The following is a 24,490-nucleotide window of genomic DNA, read 5'->3' as shown; positions in this document are numbered from 1 at the left end:
AGGGAGTCTAGTTGTAAGGGTGGCCTGGGCAAGGCCAAGCCAGGAAGTGTTGAGAGTGGGGAGTACTCTAGGGTCTCACCCCTGAGTGACCCCATCTCACCTCTGCCAGAGGATGGCCTGGAGGGAAGAGTGCCCACCGTCTACCTGATCTCAGTTGGCTTTGTACCTTCTCTGGTGGAAGAGAGCTCACATTTTGCCAGCAGAAGGGGCCCTGGGCTGTCTCCCAAGGTGGAGTCATAAAGTCAGGACCATGCCCAAGGACCTGGAGTATATCCTGGCAGCCTCTAGGCTCCCATCCCGGGGCAGTTCTCCAGTTCCAGGGGCCTGAGCCTGTACAAGGCCACCTAGTACACATGACACCCTACCCTTCCTCTGTTATAGCCTTCCCTGGCCCCAGAGCGAGGGCTCAGAGCCCCCAGAGAGCCTGTGACTTGGATCAGGCTACCCTTGGTGCACCCCAAATTCCTAGCTCCTGTTCAGAGACTGCCTTGCTTCCTGACAAGCTGGACTCTGGCTGTCTTCTGTCCTTCAGCCTGGGGGTCACCTTTGAACTCAAGATCCCTCAGGGGCCAGCAACCCCCCTTGGTGGCTTCAACCATTCTGGGGTGACATGAGTGAAATGGCTACATCCTCCCACTCCCCAGTGCCTGGTCCCAGCCATGGTCACCTCCATTCCTCCATCACACACTCACTTATTCATGGTCTGCCCATCAGATAAGAGTGCAGTGAACATCCTTTCCACACCCAGCTCTGTGCCAGGGGCTCAGAAACATCAGGGAGAGGCTGTGGTCCCCAAAGGTTTGTAGTCTAGCTTGGGAGGGCAGAAGAGCCAGATGACGAACCAACTGTTTGGTAACCTCGGGCCTGGTATGACAGCTGCAGGGACTGGGTGGGGGCGAGGGGAGGGTCAGGGCACTTTGTGAAGGAGAAGGGCTTGAGCTGAGCCCTGAAGAATGAGAAGAATGTGCAGAAGAGAGGAGAGACATCCCCGGTGGTGCTGGCAGTGCCTGTGGGGTGCCTGAGAGTGTCCTGCGGGTCTCCAGGGCACCAGGAGGTGAGAGCTGGGGACACACCTGAGAGGCAGCTGAGATGCACCAGCAATGTGTGTGTCCCGGGTAGGGATGTGCCCGGCCTGCTGTGTGCTCCGGCACCTGTTGTTCGTGCAGGCCGAGTGTCTCAGGCTCTGCATCTACTGTCAAGCTGGATCCAACTTGCCAGCTCTTCACAAAGGCAGATTCCATTCCTTCCTTCCTTCCTTCATTCATTCACTCAGTCCACAACTGGGAGCTGCTACCACGTACCAAGCCCTGGGCTGGCTGGAGGAGGTAGGGTCCAAGTCCCTGTCCCCAGACCGCTCAAAGGCTGGTGGGTGAGGCAGATACACGCTGGGATAACCCGCGCCACGCTAGGTTAGACACAGATTTACTTCTAGGCGGCACAACGATAATCCTCTCCGGAACGGACTGGGGGGCAGTAGAAAGGGTTTACACTGGCGACCAAGTGGGGCGGACCTGCCGGAGACACGCCGGCCGGGAAGCCCCGCCCGCGGGCCTCGGGGAGGCAGTGCGCCCTGCGGCCCTCCGGGGGCGCTGCGGGGCTGGAGCGGCCGCCCGGGCCGCCCGCCGCGCTCAGTCGCTCGCACTCACTCGCGGGAGGTGTCCCCGCGCGGCCGCGTCCCGCCCGCTCCCCGGAGTTTCCCTGCGCGCCCGCACCGCGCTCCTGCCCGCAGCGCCAGACGCCGCTCCGCCGACGGCGACATGGGCGTCCCCGCGGCCCCCGAGGCCGGCGGCCGGCGCTGGGGGCCCCTGCTCCTCGCTCTCTTCCTGGCTGCGTCCCGAGGTAAGGTCGCCGGAGGCTGGGCGCCCGGGAAGAACGCTGAGAAAGGACGGCAGGTCGGGCTGGGGGCCGCAGGACGGGCGCCTCCTGGGAGTCCCCTCAGCTTGTTGTGACCGTGCACCCTACTCCACCCACCGCCCGGAGGCTGCTGGGACCGCTGGGCAGGGAGAGTGGCAACCCTGCCAAGTGCCCCAGCTAGGCACTGGGGCATCCGCACGCTCTGACAGCTGCCCAAGCAGCAGGCAAGGCTGTCCCCTAAGGACTGCCTGTCCAACCCTTCCCTGCCCTGAGAGCCCAGGACACAAGAGCTTCTCCCGAGCAGGAGAGGGACAGGGCAGCCCCAGTGTGTTTTAGAGGATGTGACAGGCTTTTGACAGCCGGCATTGCCCTGCCCCTCTGGCCTTAGGGCTCCGGAATCGCAGGGGGTGCTGCCCTCTCAGCCAGTGCTGTGCCTTGGCGACACTTCTGGCTGACCCTTGGTGAGCACTGGTCCACTCCCAGACATGGGCAGCACTGCCCACCTGGTCCCTGCCACCCTGGCGAGGCTGAGGCTCGGGGAGCAGTGTGGGACGCTGGGAGGACGCAGGACATCTCCCAGCTCAGCACGAGCCCCTTTGGGGTCCCTAACTCATAGCGTCTCTCTGGACTCAGTTTCCTCAGCTCAAACACACCAGCCCCACACAGGGAAGGACCCCTTTCCCCTTCCAAAGTCCAGGGTGTCCGGATGGTATGGGGGCTCCCGGGGTGAGGGGAGAGGCCCTGGGACCCCCTGCCTGGCCCTGGTTCTTGACTGCCCAGAGCCGAAGAGGCTGGATCTCAGGGAAGCGGGGGCCGGCAGGCAGCCTGCGGAACCAGACTTTATGGGAAGGGACCAGGGAAATTATGAGTCACGCAGGAGTCAGAGGTCTTGGCAGAGGGACCCAATGGGCGGGCTGGAAGAGGAGGAGAAGGAGATGGATGAGGAGGAGATGAGGAGACTGGGAAAACCTGGAAGACACCTCAGAAACAAACTGGGGTATCTGCTGGCAATGTGTCAGCTCAGCACTCAGAGGCTGGCCCTGCACCTCTGAGGAGGGGCACCCCAAGATGACAGCCAGAGGGAAGGGGAGAGTGGGGGTGGGGGTGGACGGGGGGCAGTCTGGACCCCAAGGCCATGCTCATGGCAGGGCATGGCTTCCAGAAGGATAGTGGCAGGCAGGAAGACCAGCACCCTACCCTCCATGGGCCACCTGCCCTGCCTCATCTTCCCCACGTGACCCCGTGAGGCCCTTCGTGTTTTCTTTCCCCCTTCCTGCCCTCTTAGAGGGGCTGTTTTCTGTTCAGCAGCCCTTCTGCAAACTGGGTTCTAGAGGACCAGAATCCAGCTTGTGGAGTATCTGGTAGCCGAGCAAAGCCCCTCACCCTCTATTGCCTACAGACCTAGCAGCTTTCACTCCCAGAGGTCTTGGCTACTCATACAACTTAGTGCACCAAAGGGCCATCCCTTCCTGGCTCCGGCTCAGGGAGCTAATTACTGCTTGCTGTGCTCTCAGGAGCATTCCCCTAGCTTTAACTGCTCTGGGACGCTTAACTGTAACACAGGCACACCGACAGACATTCGTCCAACTACCCAGTACAGTGTGCAACTAGGGAGATGGCCGGTGGAGGCCTGGTCGAGGGAGGCCAGGAGAGTCTGTGAGTTGGGAAGAATGCCCACGGAACTGCTGAGGTGCTGGGTCGCCCTGGGCAGGGTTGCTAAAGGTCAAAGCCTTTGTGCCTGGGAAAGTGAGATGGAGTGGCAGGTACAGGCCTGTTCTTCCAGCTTTTGGGGCTGGGCCAGCACCGAGGAGAATGGTAGTGGTGAGTGTGCTGTTCAGGAGCCCAGGAAACACTGAAGATACTCTTTCCTGGGCCTGACTCAGGGTGAGATGGGTGCAGGGGGGCACCTAAGGAGCCAGGACCCAGCAGACCCCAAGGGTGGCAGAGCCTCTTCTTCCCCCTGGGCATTCCCAGGACTTGTGGAGGTTAATATCCTTGCCCTGTCCTTACAGGCTGACTCAGGAGTCCCAAACTCTGGGAGTATCACTTTCAAGCTCATAAGGGTACACTGAGGCTAGGGAGGGAAGACCCACCTTCCCCTTCACAGTGAGCCAGGCTGCAGGACCCTGTTGAGTAACCCAATGCTGCAAGGCTCTGACGCAGCAATGGTCAGCTCTTAGGAAATCCACACCCCGCTGCCCAGAGGCCCTGGAGTGGAGAAAAATAGCCTGAGGCCAGTCCATGGCACGAGACACATCTGCCAATGCCAGGGACAGCCAGGGGCCAGCAATACCGGGAGCTTCCCGCTGAGCTGGGCTGGTTGCTCCTGTTTCCCCCCAAGCAGGGCAGAGGTTCTGCCAGGGCCTGACCTCCACAAGGTGGAGGGTGGCCCAGGCAAGGTGTGCATTGCTGGGAAGCTAAAAGGGGCCACCACCCTATATGCACACAGTGTGTGGGGTCTTAGACCTGAGCAGAAGGAAGGAAGGAAGGGGTCCCACACACTGAGCTTGAGACCCCAGGCCTTAGGCCAGCGGTTGATCAGGGTCAGTTTGGCCTCACCAGAGGAGGGTAAGCCAGGAATCAGCACTGTGGCTTCCGATGGGCAGCAGTCCCTGAGCAGCAGTCCTGGCACTTCCAAAGCCTTCCTGATGGCATGCTGTGCGGGATGGGAGAAGCAAGGGACCTGGGGTTGTGTGCCCTTCATGCCAGGGCTTCTGTACAGCCCTTTGCTGTTTGGCTTTTGGCCACATACTGCTCTGTGACATTGGGCAAGTTTCTCAGCATCCCTGAACAAGTTCCCCCATCTCTAAATGGGGGTGATGATAGCACCTCCCTCAGAGGGCTGCTGTGAAGAGCTGATGAACAAACACTTCACATACACCTGGCTTGCTGTGAATGCTGTGTGATATTGTCACGGCTTCCAGGGGCCACATGCCATTGGCTTCCCCTCGGAGCTCCTTGCTGCCTACGGGGCCCTGTGGTGCCCAGGGCATGGGAAGGCATTGGCTGATGGCTCTAAAATCCTGGAGTCTGAAGGATGCAGCTTCAGACTGGGTGCAGACTTCAGACTTCGGGCTGGGTGTAGCCACCTATAATAAGTCTGAAACGTCCACGGAGGTGCCCACAGGTTGTCCTGTTCACATCTTGTCCACGTGTAATTCAGTAATGAAGTTGCTATGCCGCTCACCAAGCAAGCTGAGTTCCTTTAACCTTTCTACATTGGATTTTATTTTCCACGGGGACCAGCTGTTCACTCTGCTGTTCACTTGCTGTGGGACCACACACACTTCCCCTTTATCTGTGCACGGGCTGGGTGGCATGTTCTCAGTGAGGCTGACCTCTCTCTTCTGAAGGGTAATTCCATGATGGTGTTTCCCGAGCTTCAGTCGTTTACTTAGCACCTTTATGATCTCTGCAGTGTCTGCCTATTATCATATTTACTTATTTTTGCTTTAAATCTATTCTTTTTTTATTGAGTGAGTAGATTTTAAAAGGAAACTTTATATCACTGCTCTAAGTGGAAAGCCAGTATCACTGGCCATAAATAGAACAAAACCATAAAATACGTAATAGGAAAACCAAATAAGGGTATTAAATTCTAGTTGGAAACTTTAGCCTGGGGAAGTCTCTGAGTCTGAAACCTGCTGTTGTCCCTTGCAAAATAAAATAAAAATAAAATAATGAGATTAGCAAGTGAGAGAGAGAGATGGTTTGGTGACATATTGGCATCAAACTGGGACTTTCACTTTGATGTAATCAAGACTGAAAGAGAATTGAAAAGGGAATAACCTTCTCTATATATGATTCAACGCTATTTAATGTTGTAAAACCAAAAGTAAAACTACCCATGTTAGAGATGTAGCCAGGGAAGCTGGGGCCACCTCATTGGCCAGGCCATCTGTCCATCTGCAGGAAGGAGGCGGGGCTTCCAGTCAGCCCCTGGCCACCTCGGGTCTCTAGAGAGCAGTCAGATGGCACCAGGCCCCCAGGAACTAACTGCCTGGGTTCAGATCCTGGCACCATCACTTACTGATTGTGAGACTCTTGGCAAGCTACTTAACCTCCCTGTGCGTCAGGTTCCTCACCTGTAGAACGCAGGTGATATGAGTACCTGTGGGAGGATTAATTAGGTAACAAATCCACGTAAAAGTGCTCAGAAGGATGTCAGCACAAAGTAGTGACCCCGCTACTGTTAGTACCAGCGATCCTCCTGTCCTGATGGCAGAGGACAGAAAGCCCTGAATCTGAGCCTTAGCAAGTCTTGGCAGCACGAGGTCAGGAGGGCAGCTGGCTGGAGCTGGCGGCCTGGGCCATACACAGGCCTTCTCGGGGAGGGCCTGGCGCTTCTGGGAGGGTCATCCGGAGAAGCGTCCACCGGTAAGGGCCTCTGGCCAGCTGCCCAGGCCCTCCCGGGGAGCGCACTGGCCTCCAGCCTCCAGCCCCGGATGCATGGATGCTTTCCCAAGGTGCTGGAAATGCGGCTTCCTCCAATAGAGCCTGGCTTCCCCTTCCCGGCCTCCCTGGTCTGATGTGAATGGACACTTCCTGCAGGGGCAGGTATCAATAAACACATCTGAGATGCCCTTTGTCCTCGTGGGCTGGAGAGGCCCACGGGCAGACTTGCTGGCTTCAGGCCCTCAGCCTTTGCCCCGGGGCACCTCCCTTCTTAGTGCTGGCAACTCTGTCCTGATCAGTCCCTGCCTCTGTTTCCCCCTGTGCTCTTCATCTTGATAAAGACACAGCCTGGTCTTTCCCTACGGCCCCTGAGGACCATGCTGGCGGATGGACCCTGGTGGGGAGCTGGAACCAGCTGGTCCCATTTCTCTTTGGGATCCTCTGTGCAGCCAAGGACTGGGTCTTTGGCATCCAGTGCAGGGCCAGCAACAGCAGGCGATTAATAACTGTGTGCTTGGCACCCCCCTAGCAGCTGGACAGAGTTCAGCTGTTTGAGTGGGGCCTCCTAGGCCCAACTAACTAAGCTGGGGACCCACCTCCAAAGGCTGGGGCGTTCGTTGCCTTGGCGACTGGGGGCTAAGTTCACGCCCAGTCAGGGAAAACACACAGGGCTGTCCACACCCACACACACCCATCCCGTGCACACCCGCAGGGGTTCACAGGGGCTTGCTGGGCGGGTCACAAAAGCTGCAGTAGAAGATGCCAAACAAGAGCTCCTTTCCCCTGTTCTGGGACAGAGACTTTTTCTAGAGGCTGAGGGTGCCACAGCCAGAAAGTGGCGGAAGCAGGACATGTCCCTCTGTGCTGTGAGCCTGGCTCCTGCTAGGACCGTGGTAAATATCTGTGGAATGAAAGAATGCTGTTTTCAGATTGCGTCTGAAAAAGCAAGGACGGTTGCACGGAGGGCGGAGAGGTCAACTCAGGGTCAGTTCAATCTCCCAGTAGCTGAAGGATGAAGTGTTAGCCCCATCTGACCCCGGAGGTTTTGGAGGGATGGGGCTCTTCCTGTCTGCAGTGCTGGCCCGTCCAAGGTGTGGATCTCAGCTCAGCCACACAGGGCTGCTTGGCCTTGGGCAAGTAGCTTGGTTTCTCTGAGCCCCTTTCCTCATCTTTAAAACGGATGATAATACCCATGTCAGGGAGTTAGGAGAATTAAATGAGACAAGTGTAAAGTGCTCCACCGTGCGGTGGCTCATGCCTGTGATCTCAATACTTTGGGAGACCAGGGCAGGAGGATGGCTTGAGGCCAGGAGTTCAAGGCCAGCCTGAGCAACATAGCAAGACCTCATTTCTACAAAAAATTTAAAAATTATCCAGGTGTTGTGGCACACACCTGTAGTCCCAGGCTACTTGGGAGGCTGAGGCAGGAGGATACCTTGAGCCCAGGAGTTTTAGGCTGCAGTGAACTATGATCATGCCATTGCACTCCAGGCCAGGAAACAAAGTGAGCTGCTATCTCAAAAAAATAAAAAAGAAAGAAAAAAAAAGTGCTTAGCAAGTGCCTAACACAGAATAAGTGGTCATAAGTCCACAGGACTTCAGAGCTGCAGGGGGCCTGGGAACTTGGGGCATCTCTCAGGTTAAGATGAAGAAGGGGAGGCCCAGAGAAGGGTGGGGACTGCCCAAGGGCACATAGCAAGGCACAGCTAAGTGGGCACTGGGCCCAGGGATCTTGCTGCCCAGGCCAGAGTTTTAATCCTGAGACCTGACATTTCCCAGGCTTACAGCATTCTTTCTCTTGCAACCCTTGCCTCCGTACCCAGTGGGGCGGCGGAGGGCGCTGGGCCCTAGAGCAGCATGGTGACTGGGTGGCTCCCGCCTGGCCTAGGGCCCCAGTCGTTTTCCTGTCTCACATGTTCCCTACCACCCTGGAGCCAGGGGCCTTCCTCCCCACCCAGTTTCCCCGGTCTCTGACAATGACCCAGGTGTCCGAAAGGATCAGCTCCTGACAATGAGCAACATCCTCCCAATAAATAATTATAATTCCAGCTGGGCCTTGCACAGGGGCATACACTGGCCTTTTGCATGCCTGTGTGCTGTTTTCCCCAGCACCATGCCCTTGCTGGTCCTCCCAAGGACAGGCTGCTCTGGGCCTTGTCCTGGCAGGAGTCTCAGACACAACAAACAGGATGTTTTCTGGCTCTCCCACCCTCCCCCAAGACAAACCCTGTAGACTCTTGGCCCACTTCTGTCTAGCCCTTTTGCTTGGAAAGGAACATTCTCCCCTGCCCCCCCAAACCTGAATCCCAGTGCAGCTTCTCCTTTTTTCTAAAAGGGGAAGAGGTCCTTTTGGGACCTGTGGGGTGGGTGGCCTGTGTGTCTGTGGCGGGGAGGTGTTGGGCATTGAGCAATGCCCCCTGTCCCCATTCCTGGCACTCTACTTCTGTGTTGCCCTTGGGTTTCAAGGAAACTACCTGCAGGGTTGAAGGCCCCACTGCTGTCAATCCTGGGTCATCAACACCACTGCTTGGACCCTGAGGGCTCTCAGCCTGGCACCCTGCCCCGCTTCCTTGTTCATGGGGACACCCAGCCCGCCCACCAAGCTAGCCCCACCTCAACCACATCTCAGCCTCACCCCATCCACACCTCTGTCCACTTGTGGGTCCCCACCCAACCCAGGTCAGCTTTGGGCTCCACTTCCTGCTTCTGCCTCCACCTCTCCTCTGCCTGCCTTCTTCACCACCCTTCTCTGGGGCCTACAGCCCCACCTCTGCCAAGCCAGCCCTCCCGACAGCCTCCAAGCGTGTGTGCTGGAGCTGAATTCCGCCTGAGCCCTGGGAGACAGGAGTGGCAGCTGGGAGAGGTGCTGGCAGGCGCTGCCACGTGGCCTGCCGGGCAAAGGGGCAGCACAAGGCGGAGGTCACGCCAGGGTCCACTCTTTGGGTGGGTTTTGGTTCTTCTGGGGGTGTGTGGGAGAGCCCCTTCCCTAGGTACTCCCCACCTCCGTGTTCTGGCATAGCCACAGTCTTGCAGCCACGCCCACCCCACGCAAGGGCGTGAGGGGGAGTCCAGGCTGGCACGGACAAAAGCAAGTGCGCAGGTTAGCAGTCAGAGGAGAGCTGGTTAGTCCCTGCTCTGCAGGCTTCCACTGGGGACCTCGGGTGGGTCATCTCCTGTCTGAGCCCGAGGGTCACATCTATAGGATGGCGGGCTTGGGCAGTGGAGTCCCGCCCGGCTAGCCCAAGGAGCCACACCCATGCAGCTCAGACTCAAATGTCCACGGGACTGAGCAACTATGGTGAGACTGAAACAGGCCACGTGGAGACATCACAGAGTGGTGGGGGCCGCAGCTGGAGTGCAGGTGCCCATCTAACCGGGAGGCTCCAGCGGACAGCTGCCTCCTGGGAAAAGCTGGGTTAGTGTTATCTGCTTATTTTTAAGGAGAAGATAAAAGTCAGAATTTTCATATCAAATTCCAATTTTTTAAATGTTGCAATTTCAAAAAAAGTTACAAATACTTTGAAGGTCAAATAAAATATGCCTACAGGCTGGAGGTAGCTCTGGGCTTCCAGTTTCTGAACTTTTTTTTTTTTTTTTTTTTAAAGAGACAGGGTCTTGCTCTGTTGCCTAGGTTTGAGTGCAGTGGCCCGATCTTAGTCCACTGTAACCTTGAATTTGAAGCTCAAGCGATCCTCCTACCTTGGTCTCCCATAGCGCTGGGATCACAGGTGTGAGCCACTGTGCCCAGCCTCAGTTTCTGAAGTTTTTTTTCTTCAGTATAGGGTCTAAGCGCCTGGGTTTAATTCTGGCTCTAGCACAGACTTGCTGTATGATCGTAAGTTAGTTACATAACTTCTCTGTGCCTTAGTTTCCTCATCAGTGAAATGGGAATAAAAACAATACTTTGTAGGGTTGTTAGATATGCCCATAAGCCCTCCGCACACCGTATTTCTTCTTATTATTACGGTTCTAACTAGATCCTGCTTTACCTGAAGTTTCCTATGCTCTAGGTTCTGAATTCATACCCTCTGGAACTTCAGTCAAACTACTTTCCTTTTCTGGGCCTCTGTGTTGCTGTCCAAAAAAGGGACCAGTATCTTGCCAAAGAAGTTCTGAAGTCTCTGTTCACCTTGGCAATGACTTTCCAAAGATCTGGAGCTCCCAGACATGGCTCGCTCTCCTATGTGGGCAGAGCGAGGGAGAGGTCTGGTGTGTGCCTGTCTTCCTTACCTTCTAGGGCCTAAATCTCCACTCCTGCAGACATACTCTTTGGGGACATGGCTTCGCTCCCTCCTGGGACTCTCTTTTAAATGCATGAGTACTCCAGGATTGGATCACAAGCTGTTGTCAGTCATTCAAACCTTAGCAAAAAAGAGTTTGAAGCTGGCTTCTCCATTCCATGGTGGTCTTCACTCCCAGGAAACGTTTCTTGAATTGCTAAAGGAATTAGCCAACTACTAGCTCCCGCGTTTCAAGCACCCACGACTCGCAAGGCACTTTCAGAACACTTCATGTAAGCCCCAACTCTGCCAGGTGGATGTTTTCCTTTCTGTTTTACAATGGATAGTCTGAGGCCCAGCGTCTAAGTGACTCAGGGCTACTAGACTCCAGTCTCCAGTGTAGACAGGCCAACTCCGAAAGCCCCACCAGGCTGCCTCCCTCTAGACTGGGCAAGGCTTCTGCCCTTTTGCTGGGTCCCAGCCTGCCATCAAGGGTCCTGGGCTCTGAGGGCAGGGCAGGGGTGTCTGGAGGAGGATGTGGCATCCTCTTGGTTCCAGGTGATGTCCCTGGCTGGGGCAGTGAACAGGACGTATCAGATTGGCTTCTGTACACACTTCCAAACCCTCCCTTGCTGTCTGCCGACCTGCAGCAGCCCCAGAGATAGCAATTAAGATAAAAATAGCACCAACATATAATAACTATAGCTACCCCTCACATGTCTGCAGAGGGCACGAGAGCTCACATCTTGTGTTCTCGTGTTTTCTTCATTCAGTCCTCTTACAACCCTGTGTCATAGCCAGTATTTTTGTCATTGCACAGGTGAGGAAACTGAGGCACACACAGGTAGAGAAAGGAGGGGGCCTCTAGCCCCAGTACTGTTTTTAAAAGCCAGGTCTTCGGAGGGTCACCATGATTACATGCTGGAGGGCTGGGGCAGGGAAAGGGGACCAGGGAGTTGATTCATCTGCTTATTGGAAAAAACAGAACTAGGAAATGTTTCTAGGATTGGATCGGGGGCAGGGGCATGGATGAGATGACCTTTCGTGCATTCCTTGTCCCTGTCCCTCAGACTTCTTGGGTTTTCTTGTTTCCCCACCAGCTTGCCTAGGGCACCCTCTCTGCTGGTTGCAATCCTATCTGTCCATCAAGTCCAAAGACCCTCCCTCCTACAGGAAGTCCCTTGACCATCCCCATGAGGCTTTTCCCTCCCTCCTCCAAGTGCCCTGAAGGCTGCCACCGGTTTGCCTTTGCGCAGGGGGTTCCTTTATCCTGAATGCAAACCTCATCTGCCCAGCTAGGCCGTCAGCTCCCAAAGGGAGGCCCTGTGTTCAGCACCCAGGTGAGACACAGCACCTGGCGCAGGCCCCGCACGTGCAGGTGCTCTGTTAGTGCTCCCTGATGAGGAGAGGGGAGGATGCAGCCAGTCTTAGGAGTGGGAAGGAGCAGAAGGTGTCGATGGCCCCAGCAGGGTGGCCAAGGACAAAGAGCTGCTGTTCCAAACAGCCTTTCTGCCCCTTCTCCTGTCTCCCACCCAAGAGGCTGAGCAGGGAGGCTGGGCACTGCCAGGGCCACGCTGGGCACAGCCATCGTGTCTGCAGTGGGGATTGGGAGCAGGGCACGTGCTCTACCTGGGAGAGGGACATATCTCGGCCAGGTCAACTGCCTCAGAGTGTCTGGGGCACCTTCGGTTTGGAAGCTCCTGGGCTCCCCCCACACAGCCTGGGATGGAGTTGGGTTCGTGCACTAACCGAGAGGCCAGGCTAAGGGAAGTCAGCTGACTCACCCTGGCCTGCGGCTGGGGAGTGGCTGAGGCCGAGGTTCTTCCCCGCTCTGGGGGCACCAGGGAGTAGTGCTGGCTCAGGCAGGTGACGGGCTCTCCTCTTTCTGAGCAGGTCTGGTGGCAGCCTTCAAGGTCGCCACGCCGTATTCCCTGTACGTGTGTCCCGAGGGGCAGAACGTCACCCTCACCTGCAAGCTCTTGGGCCCTGTGGCCAAAGGACATGATGTGACCTTCTACAAGACGTGGTACCGCAGCTCGCGGGGAGAGGTGCAGGCCTGCTCCGAGCGCCAGCCCATCCGCAACGTCACGTTCCACAACCTACACCTGCACCACGGAGGCCACCAGGCCGCCAACACCAGCCAGGACCTGGCCCAGCGCCACGGGCTGGAGTCGGCCTCCGACCACCACGGCAACTTCTCCATCACCATGCGCAGCCTGACCCCGCTGGACGGCGGCCTCTACTGCTGCCTGGTGGTGGAGATCCGGCACCACCACTCGGAGCACAGGGTCCACGGGGCCATGGAGCTGCAGGTGCAGACAGGTGAGGGTGTCCTGCATGCGACGGCCTGGGAGTGCGTGGGGCTGCGTGTCTGGTGGTGTGACTGTGTGTGGCTCTGTGCTGGGTGTCGTGTAAGGCTGTGTGGGTGACACCGGCACTGCAGAGAGTGTGTGTGTGAGATGGGAGGGCGTGGGCGTGTGCAGCGTGGGCATGTGGTTGCCGGTGTGATGGAGAAGGAGGGCGTATGTGGAACTTTTTAATGCGCAAGGCTGTACGTACCTGGGCTGGGAGGGTGACTGTGCTGATGATGACACCATGGCTGTGGCAGGTATGGGCAACAGTGGGACCAGTACGCACCCTGGGGTGTGAGTCTGGATGGTGTATGGCTTTCAGGGAATACGTGTGTGTGTGAGTCTGTCCGGGAGAGAATGCAAAGGCCAGTGGGCCGGGTAGAGGTGTGGGCGCCAGCAGGCATCCACATGCCCCTGCAGGTGGCATGAGAGCAGGCACGGCGAGAACATGCCCGCGCGGGTGTGTGTGTGTGTGTGTGCGCGCATGTGGGCATACGTGTGCAGGCTCCAGCTGGGCCAATACTGCCGAGTGATGGCATGAGTACCTGTGACAGGAGGGGGACGCCGGCCCGGACAGGCCTCCCTGGCCTCCTGGGCCTGACGCCCCTGACGGCCCTTCTCTTTGCTCCCGCAGGCAAAGATGCACCATCCAAATGCATCGCGTACCCATCCTCCCCCCAGGAGAGTGAAAGTAAGGGACCGCCCTCTTGCCCCTGCTGGGCTTTCTGCTCTCCTCTGTCCTCTCCTCCTTCTGGGTCCTCATCCTGGACCCAGACCCTGTTCTGAACTCTGGCCTCATCACCCCAAGGCCCTGGGCCCCGTTCTCCTCCTCTGCTGTCCGTCCCTTTTGCTTCCTCCTTGCTGCAGACGCCAAAACCCATTCCTCCTCCACCTGGCTCTGGAGTCCCTGCTCCCGACTCCCTGCAGGGGCTGCACCCTGGCAGTGCTTGCTGGCCAGGGGAAGGGCCCCGTGGCAGGTACTGGGTGGCACTTGTTGCTGAGTGCTGCCCTCTGCAACCGGGGAAGGTTGGGGGACTGTGGGAGTCCTCTTGCCTTAGGGTTCAACTACTTAAAGTTTCCGTGTTGTGTGTGGGGTAAGGAGGAGGGGCAGGCTCAGGAAGGGGAAGAGAACTACCTTTCCTGAGCTCCTACTGGGTGTCAGGCATTGTGCGAAAGCCTTTTAAGTATTACTGTCTTACGGGATTCTTATAAGAGCTCCACGAGGCAGGCGTCACCGTCTTCTCTCTGCGAAACAGAGGCCCAGAGAGATGGCACAGCTTGCCCAAACTCGCACCGCCGAGAGCAGCACAGCTGGGATTTGGTGGCAGCCTGCTTAGCTCTGCTCACTTACCTTCTTCCCAGCCTGGGGGAGGGGACAGGAGAGGACTGGGTGTGCAGCGCAGCGGGTGCAGCCAGGCCCCTGGCATTTGCCCAGAGAGGTGCCCTACAGGGCAAGGGGCACTGCTCAGAGGGTGCCCGGGCACTCGGTCCTAGGGACACCTCCCTCTTCTGAGAGGAAGTGGTCGTGGCTCCCACATCCCTCCACCCACCTGGGCTGTGCCAGGCATCTGGTGTGCACCAGCCCCTGCTGAGGCCCCGGGGATGCAGAAGTGTCCAGAAGGACATGCACAAGAGCCTAAGCCAGAAGCGGGGCAGCTGAACTGCAGCCCCCAGCCAAGCTCACAGGCCATGGCGACTTCACTCACACTACTGCTTTTTCTGACCAACAGACAGACTGGCCAGGAGCAAAATAAGAATGTGCGTTTTGGTCTGAGCCACCACATGGGACTAAGAAAGCCTTTGGTTCAGGCCCCTCTCCCTGCACACTGCAGAGCCAGGTGTCGCCTCACCCAGCCACCGCCACTGTCCTCACTTCCTCTCCGGGTGGCTCCCTGTGGCGGGTGGAGAGGGGCCTCAGAGCAGCCCCTTCCTTCCCACGCAGCGGGTTCGTGACTGTGTGCACACGCGCATGCCTGTGTACGGGACAGGGCAGCCAACCCGGCGACGCTCACTTCCCCAAGGCCCTTCCACTCTGAGCAGCCAGCCCAGGCCCACAGCTTCCTCCATGAGCTCTCGCAGGGCTGCAAGGCCCTGAGGGGCCGTCCCCTCTGCCACCACCCCCATGTCACAAGGTGGGGAAACCAAGGTTCGGCAGGTGACCGGACTTGCTCCTGGTCTCTCAGAGCCAGAACGCCTAAATCTGTGCGCACACCTGCCTGAGCACTGTGCTGCCTCCCCCCGTGAGCACCAGCCTCCTGAAAATTAGCCATATGTGTCCAGTCTCGGGGACAGAGACAAGACATGTCTAGAGATAAGAGACAAGAGGGAGATACTAGGGAGACCAGGGGCAAAACGGAGAGGGAGTAGAGCTGTAGTTCACCTCTCCTGATCCAGACTCTAGAGCAGCAGCTGCTGGAATTCAGGGGAAAGAAAGCCCCTGGGGAATTCCAGGAGTCACCCTCGGCTGGTAAGAGCCCAGGGTGATCAGAAACCTTGAACTTGGTTGTCAAGAGTGGGCCAGGCTCCCTCTGCCGGGCAGCTCTGCCCTTAGGTGTTGACGTTTGTATCCCCCTCTCTCTACATGTATCAGGCATGCTAAGTCTTTCTCTACAGTGGATTGATTGGCTGCTTGAGGACCAAAGGGACATGCTTGCTTCTGTCCCCGCAGTCGAGGTCAGGGTATGGCTTCTTTTTTTTTTTTTAGACAGAGTCTCACTTTGTTGCCCAGGCTAGAGTGAGTGCCGTGGCGTCAGCCTAGCTCACAGCAACCTCAAACTCCTGGGCTCAAGCAATCCTGCTGCCTCAGCCTCCCGAGTAGCTGGGACTACAGGCTAAGTTTTTCTCTATATATATTAGTTGGCCAATTAATTTCTTTCTATTTATAGTAGAGACAGGGTCTCGCTCTTGCTCAGGCTGGTTTCGAACTCCTGACCTCGAGCAATCTGCCTGCCTAGGCCTCCCATAGAGGTAGGATTACAGGCGTGAGTCACCACACCCAGCCTGGGGATGGCTTCTGTGACTTCTCAAGTTCCCTTCCACATTCTTGTTGCTAGCAGTCTGGGGACTTGGCATTGCGGCAGACACGGTCCCACAGGAGGAGAGACTCGGATGTACTTTTGGGAGGGGGTTAGGGAGTGGGGTCTTTGGACAGCACGTGCCTCCTCTGGGTGCCATTTCCCTGCTGAGAATAGGAGCAGGCGTGTCCCCTCCCTTCTAACAGGGGGCATTCAGTGTTATCCAAGGGCTCAATCAGGGATCAAAAACTCTCACGTCCGTCCGAGGGGCCTAAGCTGGTGAATAAACAGTAGGGCGGGGTGGGGACGGTGGTGAGTAAGGGCACTGCCACCCGCTGTGTCACCATGGGGCCCAGGGTTTCCAGGACCACTAAATCTTCAAGCAAAGCCAGAAGCCAGATTTTGTGTGAACTCTCTCAATTATAGAATGTTGGCAACTGAAAAAAAAAGTACTCTGTGGGCCACAGTTGCACTTGAGTCCATTCTAGTGAAGGCCGTGTAGTGGAGTGGTTAGCAGCACAGTCTGAAATCCGCCAAGCTGGTAACCCCTCCGTGCCTTCGTTTTCTTATATGTAAAATGGGGATCACTATAAGTACTTATTTTCTAGGCTTGTTATGAGCCTAAAATGAGGTACTTATGCCAAGCGCCAAGGACCACGCCTGGCACAGAGTGCAGGCCGTGTGAGTGTTGGCTGTTATTTCTTCTGGCTGCACAATTCTAGGCCTGACTTTCCAAGCCAACTCATCCATTCCCCTTGTGACAAGACAAGATGGCAAGTGGATGGGAGCAGACTGTGGACATGGTCCTGTTTTGTAATAGTTTTAGAAATACTTGCCTGGTGGCTCATGTCCCTGTGCTTAGTGGGCCCAGGGCTGGCCGCTGGGTGTTGCTGTCCACTATTCTTAGTTGGGGCCTTTGGAAAGGCCTCAACTCCTGTCCCCTCCGACAGGTGCTCTGCAGTCAGCCATGGTGCCCAATCCGTTTAATGATGCCGCTAGCCAAGGCGTTCTTTGAGTTTTCCTTCTCTAAGTTCCGCCCAAGCCTCTTAATGTTATCCTTGGGAAGTAGGAGAGTAACTGGACTATGAAATGACATGAAAGTCCAAGTCAGCCTGAGGCGGGGTAGGTAACAGAGGATGAGACTGGGGGAGTTGGTGCCCCAAAACCTGCTGCATTGCCAAGGGGCTGTGGTTTTTCACTGAGCCCAGGGAAGGGGGCTGGGCAGCTCATCTCCCCAGCGCAGCAGGCCTGGGGAGATGCTCTCACCTGCCTCCGCTCTGGGAAAGCAGGCAGCCCTGCCCTCGCAGCCAAACTCCCTCCTCCACATATGCCCACAGGGTACCTGGCAGGCCCCGGGCAACGACGGAGTAGCCTGGGCCCTCCCATCCCACCCTGCCCCGTAAGGGCCTGGCACGCTCCTCAGTGCGGGGTTGGCAGCTGCCTCTGCCAACGCCTGATCACCTTCCCAGGATAAGCCTGGCTCTGGACGGTGACCAAGCCATTATTCCCCCATGCCAGTGGGTGCCAGCCCAGGCTCTGGCCATGCTTGGGGCAAGGGGTGGGGAACCGCGGTGAGGCTCGGCTCTGCAGAGGTGCCCGTGGCTTCAGAGGGCAGACTTGACGCCAAACCTCTGCTCCCCTGTCCCAGCCTCAACTCTCAGCCCAGGCTGTACAGAAGCTCAGGCTCTCGAAGTGAAACCAAGTCCTGGTCCCCTGGAGGGGGCCACAGAGGGAGGAATCTCCATCTGGGGACAAGAGAGAGGCAGGGAGGTCTGGCCAAGCCCCCAAGACAGGCAGGGAGCAGGGAGCCGTGAGCACCTGGCGAACCTCGCAGAACGTTGCTTAATAACAGTCCAGGGGAGACCTGCTGTGACGACGAGAAGAGAGCGCTTTGCAACTGGCTCCTCGATTGCTGTCCACAAAAAGGCTCTTTGATGGGGGTTTCGAAATAAATACTGAAACGTCTGAGGTATAGACGTTTACCTTCACTACTCCACATCAAAATGCAGCCCGGCTAAGATCTGCAGGGGACCTGCCCTCACGCAGAGCGGAACTGGCTTTGTAATTAGCGTAGCAACTGTTCCTGCACCAGCGGGTACTTGTAAAGTGCCTGAAAACAGTTTGTTCTCTTCTGCGTGTGAACAACCCCCCTGAAAACTTGTTTACACCATCGGCTCGCAAGGCAGCACAAAAAATGGCCTTAATTCCCAAAAACGTAGTGCAAAGGCAGCATTTCGACCACAGCCCGTCCACCTCCCAGAGCTCCCCGGGGCGAAGCTGACACTGTGACCAGGTATCCCAGCCCATATTCTGGCCCGGGGAAGGGCTACAATGGGGAAGGAAATGCGTTTGTGCTGGTTGTGGTCTGAGGGCACGTCTGTTCCCAGCTAAACTTCTGCAGTCAGCAGATGGACTGAAATAAATCAAACCTCCCCACGCTGTTGGGATTACGAAGCAGTACAACCTTTTTGGAGGGCAATTTAGCAATAGCCTAAAAGAAAACGCACATGCTTTTTGGCCCGGAGCTTCGAGGTCTAGAAATTTGCATGCAGATGTCCTCGCCCCAGCGAGCAAAGATGGGTGCTCGAGGGGTTCACTGCTCCGTTACTAGTTATGTTGGAAGTAGAAGCAAACGTGTCTACCAGTAGGGACCTGTTGCAATAAATTTGGGGTGAGCCATGTGATTAAACCCTGAGCAGAGTGAGGTAGGTCGCTGTGCTGGTATAGAAAGATAGAAAGATCCAATAATTGAATACGTTTAAAGTTTTTAAAATGTCAGACTAGGATTCACGTTTCTCTAGTTCTCACCACAAGTTTTTTCCCCATGACCTGTGTGGTTAGATCACAAGGTGGGGGTTCCAGAAGCCTCACCCCAGAGCTATGGGGTCTCTGGGTTGAGTGGAGGCTTTTTATTTATTATGGTATAACCTATAGAACACAACATTTGCCATTTTAATAATTGTAAGTGTGCAATTCAGTTACAGCATTAATTACACTCACAATGCTGTGCAACCATCACTGCTATCTATTTCCAAAACTTTTTCATCACTTGGGCTTCTTTTGACCTTGAACTCTATGGCATGGGGTCTGCGGAGGGCCTGATCCCTCTTTTCTGGTGTCCCTTGTGGGCCAGGATGAGGACTCTGTCCCTCTCCTCCCTGGAGCTGCCTCAGCTGTCAGCAGTAGGTCTCCTTTCCGCGTGCTCTGGGCCCACTTAAGGGGGTGGGCATAGGGCTCTCTTTGAAAGGAGGTCCCCAGATCTTCCATGCTTCCGCAGGCCACTGAGGGTCTGGCTTTGGGGCCCTGGGTAAAGGTGGGTCCCCCTGCTGCCTGGCCTTCCCTCTCTGGGCCTCAGTTTCCCCTTGGGGAGGAGCAGTGGGGATGGGGCTTCACCTTGGCTGCCTCTCTGCCCTTGCAGACATCACGGCTGCAGCCCTGGCGACGGGCGCCTGCATCGTGGGGATCCTCTGCCTCCCCCTCATCCTGCTCCTGGTCTACAAGCAAAGGCAGGCGGCCTCCAACCGCCGTGAGTACCCTGCCCGCGCGGGGTGCGGGGGAGGGTGTGGGGTGTGCGTGACCTGCCCCAGCCCCCAGCTCAGCTCCAGGGATTAGCAAAGACACAGGCAGGCGCAGTTCCTCTCCCCTGGAGAGACGGCAGCTGCCACCCTCCCTGCAAGGGTCTGGGCTCAGCGGCCCAGGGAAGGGAAGGGAACCAGGCGTGCCATTCCTGGGGTCTGAGTGCCCCCAGCACCTTTGACTCTCCGGCCGTGCTGGCTTGGCACTTAGTAAATATCTGTGAGTGAGTGAATAATCCCATGGAGTAGCTCAAATTGGTCTATAGAAATGCTGCCACTCAGAGAACCTTTGCGAATCTGCTTTAAGGTACGGGTAGGCTCATTTTGTAATTAATAGCAACAGTTGGGACAAAAGTGACCCTTGGAACATCAGAAGTGGGAGAGGCCTTAGAGATGGCTTGGTTCAACCCTTTCCTTGTGCAGAGGAGAAGCCCAACATTGGCAGGGTTAAGCAACTAACTGAACGTGACATAACTGAGCAAGAGGCAGAGCTGGGACATGACCTCCGAGCCTTCAACTCATGCTCTTTCCAGGGAACATAATTCCACCCTATAATGAAACTTCATCAGCATGAGTGCTATAGCCGACAACCCCTGACTGATAGGAGTGCTGTACCGGGCACTTTGCCAAGCTTGTCATACACATTCCCTCCTGCATTCCTCATCACAACTCCAAGAATTTGGTACTACCGTTGTCCCCATTTTACAGATGAGCAAACTGAGGCCCCACAGAGGCTAAGGAACTTGCCTAAGAAAGCACATAGTGACTGAATGGTGGGGCTGGGCTTCAAGTCATGGCCACAAATGCCATTCTCCCCCCCCCCCCATGGTGACAGTGCCACTTGCCTGTTCCCTAACTCTGACCGTGAGCCTTGGTCAGTCTGAGTCCCCCGGGAGCAAGTCCTTTGCCCCTGTCCCCTGTCCCTGGTCTCTTCCCCTCCACCAGGTTGCAGAAGGTAACTGAGGGAGGACTACTGTCACCAGTGGCTTTTGGTGGCTTTTGGTTCGCATCTGATTTCCTGTGGCCGGGCCCTAACAACTTGACACCCCTCCCTCCCCTCATTCCTAGGGGCCGACCTGGAACCCCACAGCAGGTCCCTCGGGGCTGTGGCCACCTCACCCTTATGTTCAGGACTCCCAGGTTCCTCTCACAAACCCACCACAACCGCACTACGGGAATGCCTGAGGCAGGGGTGGGGTAGGGTTGGAACAGTAGAGGACCCAGGGGGCAGCCAGGCAGGGGGAGTGTGCGCTGGTGTGCTCCAGGCGGGAAGCTGGCCTGGACGGCCTGCCCAGGGATGAGCCACATGGCTAGAAGCCCTGAGGAGGGCAGTTTGCTGGAGAGGCCAGCAGGTGGCCAGCTTTAGATCGAGCCTCAGTTTCCCCAGCTCTAAAATGGAACCAACAGTCCTTACCCCAGAGCATGGTGGAGCAGGTGGGACACGGGAGTACTTGTTGCACACCTACAGGTAGCCTGGCCCATAGGGGTTGCCCTGCAAAGTAGCCATGACCCTAGTAGGTTTCAGGAACTTTCGCGTCACTTCCCCGTGTTTGTGCTCCCCTCCCTCCCCGCCTGTTTCCTCATCATCACTGGCAACTCCTTGAAAGGAGAAGGACCTGTGGGAGTAGACGGGGTGCTGCAAGAAAGAGGGAAGTTGGGGCCACTGTGTCTAGCTGGTGGCCAGTTTGGGGAGTGGGGAGCCCCAAGAGTGGGGCAAGGTGGCAGCAGCTGGAGGGGGCAGCAGAAGGTGGGCAGAATGGCTGGGAAGTGATCAGGTGCTCAGACCCCCTAAGGTTCCCCTGAGAGATGTCTCTCTCATGCCACAACAACATGGGGGTAGGGCAGAGAAGACCTGGAACCCTCTAATTAGGAGCTGACCCTGCACCCTCCCACCCTGTAAGTCATAGCTAAAGACCACAATGTGGCAAATGTCCAAACAGGAAACAGCACAGTTAGCAAATTCAGGAGCCCAGGCTTTGGCTGATATAGTTAATGAAATCCTGAAGATCTGGCACTGTGTACGTCAAGCCACAGGACAAAGCACTGGCTGCCATTGGTTTCCTGGTGGCAAATGTTGTCCTACATCCTATGTGGAAAATGCAGACAGTTTCATTTATCAATGGTCAAAATGGGCCGCTGAGACCCCACCTGCTGGACAGACGTGCAGAGCGCCTCCAGACGGGCTCCCACGTGAACACAGGTGGGGTCCAGGGCTGAGCGGGGCCTGCCTGAGCTTGGCTGCCACTCCCCGAGTGGCATCTTCCAACAGGGGCAGGGATGTTGCCTGGGGAGGCCCTCCCTCCTGTGACCAGCTTCTCTGTCTGTCCCTAGGTGCCCAGGAACTGGTGCGGATGGACAGGTAAGGCCACGGAGACCTTCTTGAGAACACGCACCAGGGCCAGCTGGCAGGGAGGAGGAGTTTCTGTGCACAGGGCCCGTGTTCAGCTGCCTAGCACAGCTGGCCAGAGGAGCGCCTGCCATCTGCTGCTGCAGCCCACACATCTGTGCTGGTGGCTGTTCTCCCGCCACCCCTCACCCAGCGGCTGAGCTCTGATTCTGCCGAGATGTGCCACGCACCCTCCTTTGGGCCTCAGGGGGCAGCCTGGGCTAGGATGGGGACGGGGAGGAAGCAGTGGACCTGGGGCAGACACTGACACACACAAAGGAGGCCAGAGGGCCCAGGCCCAGCCCCAACCTGGGAGCCGTGGCTCCTCCCAGCAGGGCACCGTAGGAGAAGCTGCCAGGCTGCTGCAGGCCACCAGGGCAGAGGCTGAAGAGACCCAGAGGGGGCAGCAGGCCAGGATGGAGTGGACAGGGAGGTGGCACGCAGCCTGGTCCAGAGGACGTGCTCAGGGGACGAGCCCCACTCAGGGACTTGGCCCCAGCATCTGCAACACCAAACCCAGAGCTCCTCTGGGCGTTTGAAGGGATGATTTTCAAGACAGGTCAAAGGAAGTCCTGTCAGCAGTCCTGCTAGACTCTCAGAGCTGGAGGGGTCTTCAGAGGTTATCCTACTTCCAACTGGGAAGAAAAGAGAACCCCTCTCCTCAGCTCAGGACAAGCTTTGGGACATTTAATTCTCATGCCATTAACTCTACTTACTAAAGAGAAACTTGTCCCTAAACTCCTAAGGCTGGTGTCCTGAAAGTACCTTTGATCCCAGGCTTCCAGGCGGCTAGGGCTAGTGGTGAGACTGCATGAAGGCACTGCGGTCAGTTTTGAGGCAGCCTCACGGCCTCAGCTCTGGGCACTCTAGCTCTGGGCGGGTGAAAAGCGGGGCCGAGGCCTTTTCTCAGCAGGCCTGGCTCCTCCCTGCTTGCTGGGCAGGCCCTGAGGCTTGGGGCTGGGGAGGCTGGGGGTGGGAGGGGAGGAGAGGAGGGGATGAGAGGGGAGGGGAGGGGAGGGGATAGGAGGGGAGGAGAGGAGGGGATGAGAGGGGAGGGGATGGGAGGGGAGGAGAGGAGGGGATGAGAGGGGAAGGGAGGGGAGGGGATGAGAGGGTAGGGTAGGGGAGGGGAGGGGAGGGGAGGAGAGCTGGAGGCAGGGAGGGCAGCACAGATGACCTTCTATTCTGATTCTGTGGCAGCAACACTCAAGGGATTGAAAACCCTGGCTTTGAGGCCTCTGCACCCTCCCAGGGGATGCCCGAGGCCAAGCCCAGGCCCCCACTGTCCTACATGGCCCAGCGGCAGCCTTCTGAGTCCGGGCGGCACCTGCTATCCGAGCCCAGCACACCGCTGTCTCCTCCAGGCCAGGGGGACGTCTTTTTCCCATCCCTGGGTAAGCATTTCCTGACCCTCAGCACCGTGCCCTGCAAGGTCATGACCCCATGGCCTTACAGAGCATCAGCCTCACTCCCCAGCCTCCCTGGGGAGTCCTCACAGCCTCAGGGTGTGGGGTGGGGGTGAGGGACAGAGAAGTCCCCTTTCACTTTGCTTCTCCTTTCTTTTGCAGAGCCTGTCCCTGACTCCCCAAACTTTGACATCGTCTAGACCAGCTAGGGGACAGTGTGCAGTTGTGGCTGGTCTGGGGCAGGTGTATTTGAGCCAGGCCTGGCCCTCTCAGTGGCCTCCTTGGCCTTGTCCCTGGCTCCGTCCCTCCTGCTCTGAGTCCAGACTGCGACAGCCCTGATGCCCTCTGGGTGCTACAAGTGGGCAGGGGCAGATGCTGGACGGCTTGGCCCCTGCCCCAAGGATGCTGGGGTGCTGGGATTCCCTGCTAGAGACCTGAAATTCACCAGCTACAGACGCCAAATGACCTACATCCTAAAAAGACTCCGAACCTCCAGCTCGGCAGCAGCCTCTCTCCATGAGCCTCGGGACCTGGCAGCTTCCATAGGACTAGCGGTGCCACCCTCCTAGGCCCGAGGCTCAGGGCAAGATGTGGAGGGACTCTTCCCCGCTGTGGTGACCTGGCTCCCCCATGTCGCCCAAGGCTCCTCATCTGTCAGACCTACTCTTTGCCCCCATGGGGGCACTGGGGCTGGGCCTGTGTGCCTGGGCCTGCACCCGCCATCGGAGCTGTCCCCAGCTGCCTCCTACCAGCAGTTTCTCTGAAGACCTATCAACACATTAAGCCCATCTGGGGCTCCCACTGCCTGCATTCTAGTCCCCAGAGTTCAGTGGCCAGAGGCCCCCAGAACAGGAAGTACATACTGGGGCACAGTGGCCACTGTGAGCCAATTGGCGTCTTGGGCAATCCGCGGCCAGGCCAGAGGTTGCACCACCCACCGCAAGCAGCGGTGAGGGCAGGCGGGCAGGGCCTGCTGGGAAGGTGAGTGGAGGGGCTCCCCCTCCCGCCCTCCCCATCCTTGACTCCCACTGCTTAGCGTGGGCCATAGCAAGGGTGCCACATAACGTCTTGTCCACACCAGGACACTTCTGAGTGTGAAAGGGGGGTGCTATTAAAAACTACATGGGGCAACAGGTGTAAACCCTGTGGATAGACTGTAAGAGCTGGGCTCAAACCCCCACTCTGCTTCCGAAGTGCCCAAGGCCTCCCCACCCCTGCCTTTGGCCTTCCATTCCGGACAATCTGTGCCTGGCCTGGGTAGGAGCCAGGTGGGCGTGTTCCCATATCCT

The 24,490-nt window shown here is 57.2% G+C and overlaps 1 protein-coding gene across 2 annotated transcripts; it reads left to right on the top strand.

Annotated features, from left to right (window-relative positions):
• Positions 1 to 1,626: 1,626 nt before the first annotated feature.
• Positions 1,627 to 23,501, top strand: VSIR (V-set immunoregulatory receptor). 2 transcript variants are annotated; one of them, XM_076010081.1, is made up of 8 exons: positions 1,627 to 1,839; positions 12,363 to 12,679; positions 12,773 to 12,791; positions 13,455 to 13,511; positions 19,253 to 19,360; positions 21,741 to 21,768; positions 22,996 to 23,189; positions 23,364 to 23,501. In XM_076010081.1, exons 1-8 carry the CDS (start codon positions 1,758 to 1,760, stop codon positions 23,399 to 23,401), a joined length of 843 nt encoding a protein of 280 aa, XP_075866196.1. In that variant the 5' UTR covers positions 1,627 to 1,757; the 3' UTR covers positions 23,402 to 23,501. The 2 variants fall into 2 exon arrangements, with proteins under 2 accessions (XP_075866196.1, XP_012618036.1); XM_012762582.3 differs by having other exon boundaries at positions 12,363 to 12,791.
• Positions 23,502 to 24,490: the final 989 nt, after the last annotated feature.

This window comes from Microcebus murinus, chromosome 14, assembly GCF_040939455.1.
Source record: "Microcebus murinus isolate Inina chromosome 14, M.murinus_Inina_mat1.0, whole genome shotgun sequence".
In the NCBI taxonomy this organism is placed as follows: Eukaryota; Metazoa; Chordata; class Mammalia; order Primates; family Cheirogaleidae; genus Microcebus; species Microcebus murinus.
The sequence above is the reverse complement of the archived record's forward strand: the minus strand, read 5'-3'. Positions and strand labels throughout refer to the sequence as shown.

Bases quoted from the DNA above. Each gene is read 5' to 3' on its own strand.
- VSIR (XM_012762582.3), top strand. From the start codon at position 1,758: ATGGGCGTCCCCGCGGCCCCCGAGGCCGGCGGCCGGCGCTGGGGGCCC. The intron at 12,792-13,454 runs GTGAGGGTGTCC...TTGCTCCCGCAG, and splicing joins GGAGCTGCAGGTGCAGACAG to GCAAAGATGCACCATCCAAA. The intron at 21,769-22,995 runs GTAAGGCCACGG...ATTCTGTGGCAG, and splicing joins GAACTGGTGCGGATGGACAG to CAACACTCAAGGGATTGAAA.